Source organism: Hyperoodon ampullatus, assembly GCF_949752795.1.
Source record: "Hyperoodon ampullatus genome assembly, chromosome: 11".
Classification (NCBI taxonomy): domain Eukaryota; kingdom Metazoa; phylum Chordata; class Mammalia; order Artiodactyla; family Ziphiidae; genus Hyperoodon; species Hyperoodon ampullatus.
Window position 1 is genome coordinate 23,947,184 of NC_136924.1, and position 15,965 is coordinate 23,963,148.

The following is a 15,965-nucleotide window of genomic DNA, read 5'->3' on the forward strand; positions in this document are numbered from 1 at the left end:
ACTACCAAATGTAAAATAGATAGCTAGTGGGAAGCAGCCACATAGCACAGGGAGACCAGCTAGGTGCTTTGTGACCACCTAGAGGGGTGGGAGGGAGACCCAAGAGGGAGGAGATATGGGGATATATGTATATGTATAGCTGATTTACTTTGTTATAAAGCAGAAACTAACACACCATTGTATAATCAATGACTAAAACATTTTTTAAACAAAGAAACAAAAGGAAAAAATCTTTACCTCTCCTCTCTGTGGATCCTGAATACGAGCAAATCTTAAATCTCCATGTTCCCAGTTCGCATTTACACTATAGATCCGTAGCTGGGAAAGTTCAAAGGATGCATTGAAGGCTTTTGCTCCAATGCGGATGACAATGGAATTTACAGAAACAGTAATTCCCTCAACTACTTTTTCAGCAAAACCGTATTCACTGGGAAAACAAAGCAGAACAAAATATAATGCACTAAAACCAAAATAAAATCATTAGAAGTGAAAAAGTTTTGTTAATATTCTCACACAAGTATACAAACTGCCATAATAGTATTCATTTTTGTTTAACAAAACACATTTTTGTTAAAACAATAATCTAGTCTGGTTACATGTAAGTTACAAAAAAAAATGTTCTTCTCAAAATGATAAAAGGTTTTTAAAATTGGAAGTTACTCTCTAAATTATTATAATCACCTTCCAAAGTTGCCTATTCTCAAAAAGCATTAGTGCAGACAACTGGCATCAACGAAGTAAGTAAGAGGGCTAAATTCTTGACACAAAGAAGGTTGCAGAGGCCAAGTGGAATATAATCTCATAATTTAGAAATAAGGTCAGAAAAAGTTCACATTCTCTAATTCAATTCAGCAAGTATTGAGCATCTACAATGGGAATGATGCTAGGACATAAAGAAAACCAAAGTAGAGTAGTGGTGTTACAGGGTTTGCAAGTTACTTGGGTAGGAAAAAAAAAACACATATCCTAGCAACTGAAGCATGAGGCAGTCTGTAATTAAGTGTTTTTAAAAAGGAATCATCAGGGGCTTCCCTGGTGGCGCAGTGGTTGAGAGTCTGCCTGCTAATGCAGGGTACACGGGTTCGAGCCCTGGTCTGGGAGGATCCCACATGCTGCGGAGCAACTAGCCCCGTGAGCCACAATTACTGAGCCTGCGCGTCTGGAGCCTGTGCTCCGCAACGGGAGAGGCCGCGATAGTGAGAGGCCCGCGCACCGCGATGAGGAGTGGCCCCCACTTGCCGCAACTAGAGAAAGCCCTCGCACAGAAACGAAGAGCTAACACAGCCATAAATAAATAAATAAAAATTTAAAAAAAAAAAAAAAAAAAAGGAATCATCAGTACACTTGGTAGAGGAAGAAACTGTTTATAGTTAATGAGAAATATATCCAGGAAAGAAAGATGAACTTTCCTCAAGGAGGGATTAAAAGGAAGGGAAATCTTAGAATAGGGAAAAGCATGAGCAAAGACATGGAGAATAATAAAGTAAAGGTCACATTTCAAGAATGGTAAGTACAGTATGACTTGAATATAGAATATCAGTATATTTTGGCAGGGGGGTGGTGAAAGTTTGCCAAATTGGCACCTTACTTCAATTATGACCATTATTCCTAAATCTATATCACTATCCAGATCTCTTGCTGTAACTTCAGACTGTAAAATTCAAATGTCCACCAGACAGCTCTACCTGGCTGCCTCTCACACATTTCAAAGCCAACACGCATAAAAGTGAGGCCATCATTTTTAATGATCATGCACACTGCTCCTCTATACCTGCTGCTATGCTTCTTGATTTACTATCTTAATGAATAAATAAAATTACTCATCTTTTCTAAAATTTAGATGACATCTTTTAAATCAGGTACACTTTGTAGGTTATATGTAGATTGCATGAAATAATGCATATGAACCACATAGCCCATTTCTGGACTTATGATACTGAAAAAGATATAACTGTTATTTATAGTATTATAAATAGTAGTATATTATTATTAATACTATTGGAAGTCTCTGAGCCTCAGTTTCATCATTTGTAAAATGAAAATCATACCTATTTCAAAAGGTTGCTGTGGTCCTTAAGTGAAGTGGTATATGTGTAGTAATTTATACGGTCCTTGGCTTGACTGAGGTAATTTTGTTATTAAAAAAAAAAAGGTGGTTGTCTACCTGGGGTTTAGAAAATTGAGAATTGAAGAGGAAGACCTCATCAGCATCCTAGGGAGGAGTTGCTGTGATCCTAAGGACAAATACTGGTCACTTAGACAGAAATATTCCTGGAGTTGGAAGAATATTTCTATAATAATTATCTGGGAATACCCTTTGGAATATCCAAATCCATCTACTCTAATCTATGCACATTAAAAAGTGCTACAATTGTACTGGACAATTTACCATCAGAAGGGTGAAGGCGGACTCAATGACTAATGTCTACATGTTTCTGGTTTATGTCATCCATTATAAATGAAATTTCAGTTTACAAATAAGTCTCTTCTGAGTTTGGTTAATCTTCACATAGATGTTTATCTCCTTCATGTGAAGTGATAAAATCAAATTTCTGAATTTACAAAGTTTCCTAGACCATCAATCTGTGGGAGCATTGTTAGCCTACAGGTTCTGCACAGAAGGAAGGGCCACCCTATTAATTGTTAATTTCCCTCTATTTTTAATCTCTTAGCTAGAAATAAAATCAAATAGATCAGTGTTTCCTTAAATTGCATGACTATAAAGAATTGTTGAAAATACATATTCATATTCTTGATAACCATTCTAGACCTAATGAATCATAATTTTAAAAGAGGAGCCTAAAAAACTCTGTGAATTTCATAAGCACCCTAAATGATTGCTACAATTAGGCAAGTCTGGAAAACATAGAAATAGATTAACATACTACCATACAATATAAGGATTACCATCATATGATTACAAAGCCAAAATTATAAAGCTTGTTGATACTATAAAAACATGAATTGGGAAGAACACTATCAACTACACTTAGCATACAATAAGAAAATACCTAATTTCTGCCACACCTAATTAAAATAAATCATTTGTTTATAGCAACTTTCCTGATCTTCTTTTGCCCTTTTAATAGTCTTATAAACATCTCAACTTTTTTTCCAATTTTTCTGAGTCTAGCCAATTTTAAGATCAACTGCTCCAACCTACTCTATCTAACCTGAAATCATAATCTAAATTTTAAAATCTCAAATTGCTGGAAAATATGTAAACTACAAAGAAGTTCATGTGAAAGCTCTTTTCCCCATCACTACTACATATAGTCCAAATATAAACTGTATATCTGATAAATCTGGCCTTCAGTCAACTCTCAGCAGTGGATGGATCACCATTTGATTCCCACACGAAAAGCCACTGATCAGACTGCAGGTATTCTCACAGAATGCATTAATAAATGGTGGCTCAACCTTGGTGAAAGAGGAGGGAAATATGAGAGTGCAAGAAAGAGAGTATGTGTGTGTATCTGTATGTGCATGTTCATTCTCAAGAAGAGTTTATCACTGGTTTTATACAGCACCTAGAATACTGTAAATGTTCAGGGCTGCCATGTTGTACAACTTGAGGAGGCACTAATCACATTACAATCAATGTAAATGTTTTACATGAATAGCTGCACCATCCAAAAATAGTGCAGAAAACCTGTTTTGAGGAAATGATATATAATACAAGATCCAAATTTACTGAATGCAAAGATTAATAGGCAAGTTTTTGAAGATCTATTTTTTAAGAACTATTCTAACTTCTCAAGGCAGCTTTGTGAAATGCTCCCTATGCTCCTACTTTATTAACATCTGATTTTTATCTATCAAAATTCAATCTGTGTAAAGTGTGAGCATTCTATATTTAATGAATTTTAGAGTAATCCGAAAGGTCTATAATTTTTTAAGGCATCAACTTAACTCTTAAGAGTCATAAAAATTCCACTGATGCATAGAACAAATGTTATACAGAGAAAGTATTCAGAGACCAAGTAAGAGACTATCTGATTTAGAATGCCTAAGCTCTTCTTTCATTTTCTGCTACTGCTCTGCATTTGACTGATCATTAGTATTTAATATCAAGGAAAGCAAGATGAATAAAAGAGGCTAAAAATCAATTCTGCTACTTTTGCAACGTATTTACTGAAACTGTAAAATGTTTGATGGGAGAAGTGACTAAAATAGAAACTGAAGTTAGGAAATTTTACTTTATGTCCCATTACTGCAGATAACAGGAAAAAAAATTCCCTTTGCCAGTCATACAGATTAATGGAAAATAGCTTACCTTTGTCCCGAAGCAGTTGCAATGGGTGATGGGCCATTTGGGTTTCGTGGTTCTTCACATGTACTCATTTCCATTATTACTTTATCCAAGGACTAATAAAAATATATTAAAAATGTAAACATTAAATATTTTATTTTATGTATATTATGTAGATATTATTTAAGACTATTTTCTCTTTCATTTCTTTAGGAGCAAAGAAAACAGTAAGTAAGCAGAGTCATTTTAAATGTTTCTCTAGAGGTCTAAAAAGAGAAATACTAAAAAAAAAGTGCTTAGTCTTTTCTCAAGGCACTTATTATCTGGTGGAAAAGCTTACTACAGGAGTACAGGAGAAAAAAACTATAAAAAGTAGCTATATACTGCTGAGATCATCAGGTTTTACAGACGTATAATCGTTAATCCCAGAGTGTACTACATTATTAATTGATAAATTAGATTATTTATTAATAAATAGGACTAAACCACCTCTAAAAGCTTAAACCTGAGCTTTAATTAAAACCTGGGTTAATTAAAATAAATAGAACCAATCTAAACCCTGAGATTTAAGATGTGTAACTATGAAAAAATGAAAAATGCAAGGAATATGAAAAAGTAAATACTCTCATAGTAAAAAACTTTCTTTCTCAGTCTAAGGTTTTCTTGAAGGAAGATCAAATGTCCTTAGTAGTCATCACTAACGCATCTCCAGTCATTCTTCATTCTCTATTTAATATTGTACTTATTATCTGAAACTGTCTTGTTTTGTTTACTTGTTCATTGTCAGTCACCTTGTAAAAATATGTTCCCTCAGGGCAGAGGGGAGGTGCTCAGTAAATATTTGTGGTATGAATGAATCAATAAATGACCAAGTGATCAGTTTTCCTTAAAAAGTAAAGTATATTAAAGCATGTATTATATTAGATCAGTAAAAGCAGAAACACAGAAAGTCTGGACCAAACTTTATTAAAAGAAGAATCCCATAAATAGAGTATAATATATCAATAAAAAGTTTAAAAATGCAATAAAATATAACAACTTACAATATAATATTCTAGACCTGAAAAACTTTAAAGACCCTCTCATTTTAAAGTTCAAACTTCTCATTTAAGGACTGAGAAAACTAAGTACCATCAAAATGGAATGAAAGTTAACTAGCAGAGAAGCCATGAGATTATGTTTCTATGAAACAAAATATTAATATTTTGTTTAATATTAGATTTGTTAGATTATATGCATATATAATGTTTATTTCTGAAGCAATTCAGAACTTACCAAACAGATGGGATGTGTTTTCAGTTTTGTCCATGGTATCTACAAAAGAAATTTTTTCTTTCTTTAAAATGAATCATTAAAAAAATAATGTAAAACAGTAATCAACACAGATACTCTCTTAACATAGTGATAGACCAAATTATATTATATAAATTATAATACCAAATTATATCAGTTGACTTTTTTCTTAAATTGCAAAACAATAAACTGAGCAATTCATTCATACTCTTGAAATCAGTTGCACCTATTTTATATTAAAAAAGACTACTAGCCTTATTTTCTTCTTTTTTTTTTTTTTTTTTTTTTTTTTTTTGTGCGGTACGTGGGCCTCTCACTGTTGTGGCCTCTCCCGCCGCGGAGCACAGGTTCCGGACGTGCAGGCTCAGCGGCCATGGCTCACGGGCCCAGCTGCTCCGCGGCATGTGGGATCTTCCCGGACTGGGGCACGAACCCGTGTCCCCTGCATCGGCAGGCGGACTCTCAACCACTGCGCCACCAGGGAAGCCCCCTAGCCTTATTTTCTTGGTCATCTTTTTAAATAAAAATTTCAGGTTCTCTTAATATCTTTTTTCCCCAGTTCTGAAAACACATTTTAATTTTGTAGCTGAAGAATTCCCAGCAAAGCATAATCAGTGTTTTGTTCATTTAACAATTTTTTAAATTCTAGAATTCCAACCAATCTCCTTGTAGGTATTCAAGACAAATACAAAAGTGAGACCATTAATGTTAAATGCAAGTAACGTCAAATAAATAATGTTCAAATATATCCTGCACTAAAAATGTCATGTTTTTGTAGACATTTGGGTTTATGGAGGATAGAACAAAAATTAAAGGTTACCATCAAAGGATACAGCAACTTTTCTACAATCTTCTCTTTGGAGCCCAATTTTAATTTTATGAAAAGTTAGCATGCAGTATTTCTACTGAGTAGGCTCCCAAACTAAGCCTAATCTTTAAGAGAAGGAAATGATATGACGTATGATTAGAGCCAAAGATAATAAGAAAGCTTAAGTTTTAATAAGCAGAAATAGTACTAAAAGAAAGCTTTAAAAACCTCAAAATAAAAAACAAATGAGGAAAAGAGACAGAATTTCAAATAAAAGTATAATGTCCAGAATAAGATAACTTATCAGTCCTTATGTCTTCATTTGAAGTAGTGTTTACTAACTACAAATTTAAATTGTCCCTTTTGACAACAAATTGTGTGAAAAAAATTAAAATATGTACCAAATTTAACAAATTATTTTATTAATAAAGCATCAACAATTTTATTTAAAAATTAATATTAACTTTTAATAAAAATTAAAACCTATAAATTAATAAATATATATTAGCATTCAATTAAATTCAAAAGGCACACATTCATGCAATTATTTATACAAGGTATCTGTCTTTAAAATTATGTTAATAAAAATGCTTCTTTTCAGAATTACCTAAAACAAAGTATTTATTTTAAAAGATAGGGATGAAATAAATAAAATGAAAACAGAAAATGCTTTGCACAGATATCAAAGTCTCACCCTAATAGATGCTTTATTACAAAAAACTTTGTTGATAGCAAGCCATGTTGGCAAATCCAACATATTCTGGAGCACCTCTTCATCCAACTCCAAATTCTTCAGTTCACCTTCTCCTTTAAGGGTACTTAGATTTATCTTGTCAGGAGATAAATTTTTGGTAAATCTGAAAGAGAATATACATTGACATTTATTTTAGTGTTAGTTACTGTACCCCTGAGTTGTTCTTGCAAATATACAGAGCATTAAGAATGTAATAGCAGCACTAAGAAACACAAAACCACAACGATAGGCTCTACTCTAATCCGTGTTTTTCAATGCGGTTTTGTTATTATTGTTTTGATCTCCCTTGTCCATAGCTCTCTTACACAAAGTCTACAGTATTTTTGGTATACATTTAAATATCTTATAACCAGACACAACCAAGCTCTAGTTCTTACTGTCTTTCAAATTTATGAATACTTAGTATCCACTATTTTTCAGGAACTATGCAAGGTTTTGAGTCATCCCCTACAACATTTTGTTCACTTCGCTACAGACAATATCACAGAAGTGGATATTCCTATTTTACTAACCAATATACAAGTAAGGTAAGGAAACGAGGTGGCCCTTTAGAAATAGTAGCAGCAGCAGCTGCTACCACTGCCATTCATCATGCCAAGAGCTTAATGAAAGTGCCAAAAGTCACATAGGAGACTGGACCCTGAATTCTAATTAAAGAACTCAAATTCTCTATAATGATTTAAAAAGGAAAGTTCTTAAACTCAAAAGAAAAGACTGAAAATAATAATAGTTAAAATAACAGTGAACATTTCCCAAGGGTTTATTGGATACCAAGCTCTTCTCTTTGAGTGCATGAGTTACTAATTTTCATGATAACCCATTAGGGTCAATACTATTTTCATTCCCACTTTTTAAAAAAATATTTATTTATTTATTTGGCTGCACTGGGTCTTAGTTATGGCAAGTGGGATCTTCGTTGCCGTGTGCGGGATCTTTAGTTGCATCGTGCGGGATCTTTTAGTTGCAGTATGCAGGCTCTTAGTTGCAGCATGTGGGATCTAGATCCCTGACCAGGGATTGAACCTGGGCCCCCTGCGTTGGGAGTGTGGAGTCTTAACTGCCAGACCACCAGGGAGGTCCTTATTCCCACTTTTTACAAGAGTAAATATAAGGAGAAACTAACTTATTTGCCCAATGTCACAACTAATAATGATGATAATGGTAATAATAACAATAAATTACACGTGCACTTTAAAGAACTTTCATATATATTAATTCTTAACACAACCCTACAAAATAAAAAATTGCTGACTTTACCCAGCCTTACTTTTTCAAAAGTGAAACTACTGAAAAAGTTAACTACTTGCTAACAAAGGAGTTATTAGCTAGTCTTCTACCATTTTTTGATATTAAATATTAAAGTAACAAAATGTACTAGGTTATTTACATGCCCTACACATCAACAAGAATCAATATGCACATGCTTCTGCACTGACTCTAAACCAGAATTTCTTGAGCCAGATCTTATCTGGATTCATATCTTCTCACAAAATGTCAACACACTTACTTTCTCAATATAAAGTTCGTATTTAACCCATATTTGACCAAAGATGCTGAGTTGTTTCACACTTACTACCAATCATGTTTCATTTAATAATATGAAGTTTCCTGAGAGGCTGCCATTTCTAATCATATAGGAATGACCTGCCACTGCCTCAAGGCAGAATATTAGTGCAGAAGGGAACATTCAATAAGTACTTACTGAGGATTCACTATTCCGACACATACACTGGCAAGCAGTATACTCAAGGTTTTTGCCTTTCTGAAATGTTCAGTTTAGTTGGTGAAGAGTGAATACAGTAGGGGTTCTTAATCCAGATCTTCTTTGAAATAGGGACTTTTGAGCTGATATCTAAAGGATGAGTAATAGAAGTTAACTAGGCAAGGAAAAGAAGGGGGCAGGAAAGAAAGCATATTCCAAGTAGAAGGAATAAAACATATAAAGGTTCTGAGGCAGGAGGGAGCATGGTATAAAGTGGAAGTGAAAAAGATCAGCATCTGGCATGTAGCAAGAGAGCCAGGGGAGCAGAAGATAACTCTGGAAGGACAAAGAGAGGACTGATTCCACAAGGCCTTGACCATTTTATTCATTCATTCATTCAATAAATTTTAACTGATTACCTATAATTTAAAAGGCACTAGGCAGGGCGGGCTTTCCTGGTGGCACAGTGGTTAAGAATCCACCTGCCATTGCAGGGGACAGGGGTATGAACCCTGGTCCGGGAAGATCCCACATGCTGCAGAGCAACTAAGCCCGTGCACCACAATTACTGAGCCTGCACTCTAGAGCCCACGAGCCACAGCTACTGAGCCCACGTGCCTAGAGCCCATGCTCCGCAACAAGAGAAGCCACCACAAAGAGAAGCCGCCGCAAAGAGAAGCCGGCGCACCGCAACGAAGAGTAGCCCCCACTCACCACAACTAGAGAAAGCCTGCATGCAGCAATAAAGACCCAATGGAGCCAAAAATAAATAAATAAATAAAATATTTTTAAATAAATAAATAAATAAAAGGCACTGGGGACTTGACAATAAACAAAATAGATAAAAATCTCTTCCTTCATGGAGCTTAACTGGGGGGTGGAACACAGAGAATTAAGAAATAAGTTAAATATATAATAAGTCAGATTCAAAGTAAAGAGGTACTCCTTATAGTTGAAATAAGAAATACAAATTTAAGTATATTATTTAACCTCACAAATGTAAGCAATGGAAAAGCTAACAATAGTGATATAATTTATTAGGTATTGTAGGTCGGGAAAATTTGGAGTGGTTAATTTAGTAAAATCCTTACCTATCTTAGCAGAAAGTGAGTATGCAAGATCTAACACTGATACATCTAGAATGAACAGCATAAATATATAATTTAGAGCTAGTAGGGTAACAGTGAGGTAAATGCGACTGCCACTGGGGAACAAGATTGGAGGGATCAGGAAAGCATGGGTTGGAGGCTTGTTGCTTTTTGTGTTCAGCTCCCTTGAATCCATTCATTCATTTATATAACAAATATTTGTTGTGTGCCAAAAATGTGCCAGACACATAAATGAAACAGATTAGTGGGGGAGACAGGGTATTTTCTACCACAACAATGCCAAAAATTGAAACTGAATATTAGGCAGCCTTGTTCTTAAAATTTTTTATTAGGCAATTGATGCCAACATTTTGCTCCCCTCTTCTCTTACCCTTCCTCTTACATTGTCATTCTGTAACACAAACTTTTCAGTCATCTGGTGCCCACACCCAGTCTTGTTTTTTGGTGTTGTGGGGAACTTATGAATGGGGCAGTAAAGGAGAACTCTTACCTGTCCTACCTTTCCCCTCCAATGGCATGGCTAGGAGAGGTCCCAGGATTTCTGTGGAGGGGGTTTGTGGTTGTTGAGTTCCAGGTAGTTATGAGACACTGCGGTGAGCTGAAGCAGCAAGGATGATAAGCATACTGAGCAGACTACTTTGGAGCCGGAATGAGAAAAGCTGTCTCTTTTTTAATATATTCAGGTACCAGAGTAGTGCATATAGAACCACCTGGGAGCGCTTAAAAAACTCAGTGCCCAGGCACAACCCCCTCCCTTCCCACCCCCACCACTACCAATTAAATTAAAAAGTCTCTGGCAAAGGCACCTCAGGCACATGATTCAAATCATTAACATACAGTTCATAAGTGATTTCTGCACAATTGATTGAGTTAAAAAATTAGAGCTTCAAACCACTTTTCCTTCTAATATTCATAATATAAAGTCCAAGAAAGAACAACACTGACTTCCTTGACTTTATAATACATAGTTATAGTGTAAATAGGAAATGTGTAGCTTTTATTTCATGAACAAGGTTAATTCTGTGGTCAAAAGGCCCCCCCCACCAACAAACATACTAGTTTTACAGTTCTAATCTCACCTCTTACCCTCAGTGTCCCCATGCTGTTCTCCAAACATACCAGGCAAGCTCTCTTCCTTAGAATTTTTCATTGGCTGCTCCTACTGCATGCAACACTATTTCCACCATATCCATAAGGCTAAGTCCCTCACCACCTTAGAGTCTACTCAAATATTACCTCCTCAATGAGGCTGCTGATGAAACAAAATTATTTTAAGGCAGGAAAAAAAATTTAACATGAAATTTTCTCTGCTGTTTGAGCCACTATACCTTCTCCTTAGTGTGCACTGTGCATCTGCATTATATATTAACTAGATTCCCTAAGAAGATGCAGGAATGTCTACACACACACACACACACACACACACACCAATTTCCTGCTGGCACCAGCAAGGAAACTCCTTAGGAGATAGCATTCCCTCCTTAATCATGTAAGGGGTTATGATGACCCCACTACTCACTTTGTTGAACTATGTAAGCTGTCAATGTCACCTTGATGTTTAACCCTTTGATGTATAACCCTTTGATGTATAACCCTTTGATGTATAACCCTCTGTCTCAAAAACTTATATAACTGTGCTTTGACCTCTAATGGGCAGAACAGTCCTCAGAGCTTTCTGAAAGACTATCTCCCTAGTTATAATTTTCAGATTGGCTTGAATAAAATTTTCCATTTCTTTCTTGAAAAAAAAAAAAGTCAGATTCTGATAACTATGGAAAAAACAAAGCAAAAGTAAGATAGGAGGTGCAAGCAGAGGACCTTTTAATTTTGAGAAGAGTAGACAGGAAAAGCCTCATTAAAAAGATGACATTTGGGCAAAGATCTGAAGAAAGCCAAGGAGCTAGCTATGCAAATATCTGGAGGAAGAATGCTCTAGGCAGAGGAAAAGCTAAGGGCAAAAACTGAGGTAGGAACATGCTTGGCAGGTCTGAGGAATAGCAAGGCCAATGTGAGTAGAGGAAATGAACAAGGGCAAAAATGAAAGGAGATGAGGTTAGAGAAATAACAAGGGCCAGATCACGTGAGACCTTTTAAGCCACTCTAAGAACTCTCTGGCTTTTACTCTGAGTAAAAATGAGAGTGCTTGGAGATGGTTTTTGACAAGAACAGGGATTTTTAAAGGATCGCTCTATTGAGAATCGATGAAAGAAGGACATGGACAGAAGCAGGAAGCCCAGACAGGTTACTGCAATAAGACAGGTAAGAGAAGATGTTGCCTTGGACCAAGATGGAAGAGTAGGAAGTGGTGAGAAGGGAACAGTTCTAGACATATTCTGAAGCTGAAGCCAACGGGATTTGATAGTACAGACTGAAGTCAAGGATGGCTCCAAGATTTTTGATCTAAGCAAACAGAAGGATAGAACCACCATTTATTGGGGTACAGAGACATAGGGAGAAATAAGCTTGGGATTAAGGATCAGAATTTAGGCTTGGAATAGTTTAATTAAGAGATGCTTATTAGATATCCAAGAGGAGATACCAATTCAGTAGCTGGATATTCAAATCTTATTCAGTAGCTGCAGATACAAATTTAATAATCACCAATGTCATATATGGTATTTACAATTGCAAGATGGAAACAAAAAATGAAATGGCTCAAGGACTGTGGTCAAGGACCACTAAGAGGCCAAGTAACCAATAAAGGTGATTAAGAAGGAAGGGCCAGTGAGGTAGGAGAGAAATTGTTTTTGTTTTTTTCCTTTTTTAGGTGAGAGAAAATTCAGCAGGCTTTTATGGTGACGACCATGATGCAGAGAAAAGAAAACTACTGATGGACAGACAACGGATGGAATAAAATCCTGGATTAGAAGACAGCACATAGAGTACACAAGAAGAGAGACTGGCTTTGAACAGTTTTGATTTTGGAAAGCATATTAATACTCTATATATGCAAAAAATAAAATAAGAAAGAACGTGAAGAGGGGAAATACCTAAAACTGAAAGCGACCTGAAACAAATGAACCTAATTGTATTAAAAAATACTGTAACCATATTCAAGGGGAAGATAGGAAGAAAGGACAGAGGGACAGATGGACAAAAACTAATCTGATTAACTCATGAATACAACATTTGACTATATATCCTTAGTGTTGGACAAGGAGGGGTGATTAGTGGAGAAATCACGCAACATCTTAATGGGCTATGGCACAAGAATGTTCACCTCAATGATATTTACAAAAGGAAAAAAGTGAAAACACCTACATGTCCATAATAATCCCTTTAATTATGATACATTATGCCTACATATATATCAAGCAATACGTGTTGAGAATTATATAAAGAAATGGTTATACTATAGTGCCTGGTGAAAATTCAAGGTTCAAAATTATATACTGTGATTTCAATACGCAAAAGTGGAAGACGGAAAGATTAAAATGTTATTCACAAGAAATTCTATCTTCAATTTAGTTCATACCAAAGGGACAACATGTGCAAGGAGCACGGACCTTAATTAAAGTCAGACAAACAAATCTGAATTCTAGTTTAGCCACCTACGGTGACACCCCTCTGCCTCAATTTCCTCATCTGTAAAATGGAGAAAATAATACCAACTCAAAAAATTTTAGTGAGGATTAAAGATAATATGTAAAGTATCTGATACAAAACAGATATCCAATCAAGAGTTCTCTTTCTCCTGACCTGCTTTTTATTGAGTTTAAATTATGAAGGCATTGATTATAGTTTTAACAGGAGCAATATCAAAAGTTCAAGCTTGGGGGGACTTCCCTGGTGGCACAGTGGATAAGACTCTGTGCCCCCAGTGCAGGGGGCCCGGGTTCGATCTCTGGTCAGGGAACTAGATCCCACATGCATGCCGCAACTAAGAGTTTGCATGCCACAACTAAGGAGCCCACATGCAAGGAACCAGCAAGCCGCAATTAAGGAGCCCTGGAGAGCTTCCCTGGTGGCGCAGTGGTTGAGTCTGCCTGCTGATGCAGGGGACACGGGTTCGTGCCCCGGTCTGGGAAGATCCCACATGCCACGGAGTGGCTGAGCCCGTGAGCCATGGTCGCTGAGCCTGTGCGTCTGGAGCCTGTGCTCCGCAACGGGAGAGGCCACAACAGTGAGAGGCCCGCGTACTGCAAAAAAAAAAAAAAAAAAAAAAAAAGGAGCCCTGGAGCCGCTACTAAGAAGCCTGCCTGTTGCAACTAAGACCCAGCGCAACCAAATAAATAAATAAATAAATATTTAAAAAAAAAAAAAAGTTCACGCTTCGGAATTCCCTTATAAGCCAGTGGTTAGGACTCTGCACTTTCACCACCGAGGGTGTGGGATCAATCCCTGCTCAGGGAACTAAGATCCCGCAAGGGGTGCAGCCAAAAAAAACCCAAAAAAGTTCAAGTTTATCCAAACAGAACTTTAAAATGGCAGAGCTGTGGAGCTAATCTTGAAAACATATTAATACTGCTCATCTATGAAAATATTTTAAAAAAGAAGCTGAAGATGTATTGGTAACTGTCACATCCACAGCTATTAGAAAGTTTGTTTCTTATACTGGGTAGGCCGTGGACATGTCAAATTATTTATCTTCTATTATTCATACATGAGGCTTTCATTTAACATATATTTCAGTTTTGCACAAATATTTCCCAATCATTTATTAATATAATTATGTTTCTTCCAAAAACAGAGACAGGAGGATGGTTTTTCAGTCACATTTGTTAACTTAACTGATAGAGGAAAAGCACACTTTCAATAAGTGTACACTAGGTAAACAAAGGGAATAAAACCCACAAAATAACATTAAGGCATGGACTAGCTATGTGTCTACCTATGCTTTGTCCAAGTGTTGCTATAGGCTCTTTGGACTAAATTGCCACGTGAAATCTCCAGATAATTGTATTATTCTACTAAATATTATAATTGAGAAGGGTTATAATACTGGGCCTGATCCTAAAGAGAATAAATAATTATCCGAAGTAAACCTCTTCAGTTCACTAAAGACTCATTTAAAGCTCTAAAAGTTATATAAACATTTTAAAACAAACTTTTAAAAAAATGGTAGAAATCTAGGTCAATGAATTAAACTTCTAAGTAATTAATTATTTGGTGGAGATAGGAGTGGGGTGGGAGAATGGAAGCATGAAATCTATATAAAACCAAAGTAGACATGTTAAAGACTGAAAATGAAGATAAAAAGAAAGCTGATTGACTTGAATATGTCAAAGTCATAACAACTGTACAGAAGAAAGTCATAACACATAATAAAGATAAAATTGGCACAATTCTTACTGAATTTTTTATTTTTAAAATTCAGAACACACAATAATGTTCCATTACTATGTACATTATGGCATGTAAAGAGGATTATTTTAAAATAAACGTGTTCTTTATTTTAACATTAGTATTATATGAAATAAATTTTAAATGTGGATGTATATATTTTATTGGTTAACTATATTTTTAACAATGTAACAATTTTAAAGCTAACTTAAAACATGCAAACAGGCTTCCATTTTTCCAAAATCTTCTTTAATTACATGTAATACATGAAAATAAATTTACTAGGTTTTTCATTAGTAACAACAAAATAGCTAAGTAGAGGAATAAAATTTCCAGGCAAATGGAAAGGAAAGGTTTGATTTAGATTACACATTTTACAGTTAATACATAATTAGAGTCTAAATTATGTGCAGAGCACTGTACACAGTAAAATTTAGGGCAAAACAAAGTAAGTCAGTCCATATAATCAAGATTTATAATTTGCTTAAGGGAACACAGCACAAATGCACGAAGAGTCAAGAATCGCAGCTCTGCAAGAAGAAAAATGCCGCTTAACACTTAACCTCTCGTGGATGGACCTAGACTCTGTCATACAGAGTGAAGTAAGTCAGAAAGAGAAAAACAAGTACTGTAGGCTAACAAATATATATGGAATCTAAAAAACAATAAATTAAACAAAATGGTTCTGTAGAACCTAGGGGCAGGACAGGAATAAAGACGCAGACATAGAGAATGGACTTGAAGACACGGGGAGGGGGAAGGGT

At 35.6% G+C, this 15,965-nt stretch overlaps 1 protein-coding gene across 1 annotated transcript in view; it reads right to left on the minus strand.

The window, feature by feature from the left end:
• The window catches only part of BLTP3B (bridge-like lipid transfer protein family member 3B), a gene marked incomplete at its 5' end in the record, with an annotated part of 94,392 nt that overhangs the window by 50,717 nt on the left and 27,710 nt on the right, over window positions 1-15,965 (minus strand). The window contains 4 exon segments of the mRNA XM_079714798.1: window positions 238-427; window positions 4,277-4,368; window positions 5,528-5,566; window positions 7,048-7,210. Coding sequence (XP_079570924.1) covers window positions 238-427; window positions 4,277-4,368; window positions 5,528-5,566; window positions 7,048-7,210 — 484 coding nt within the window.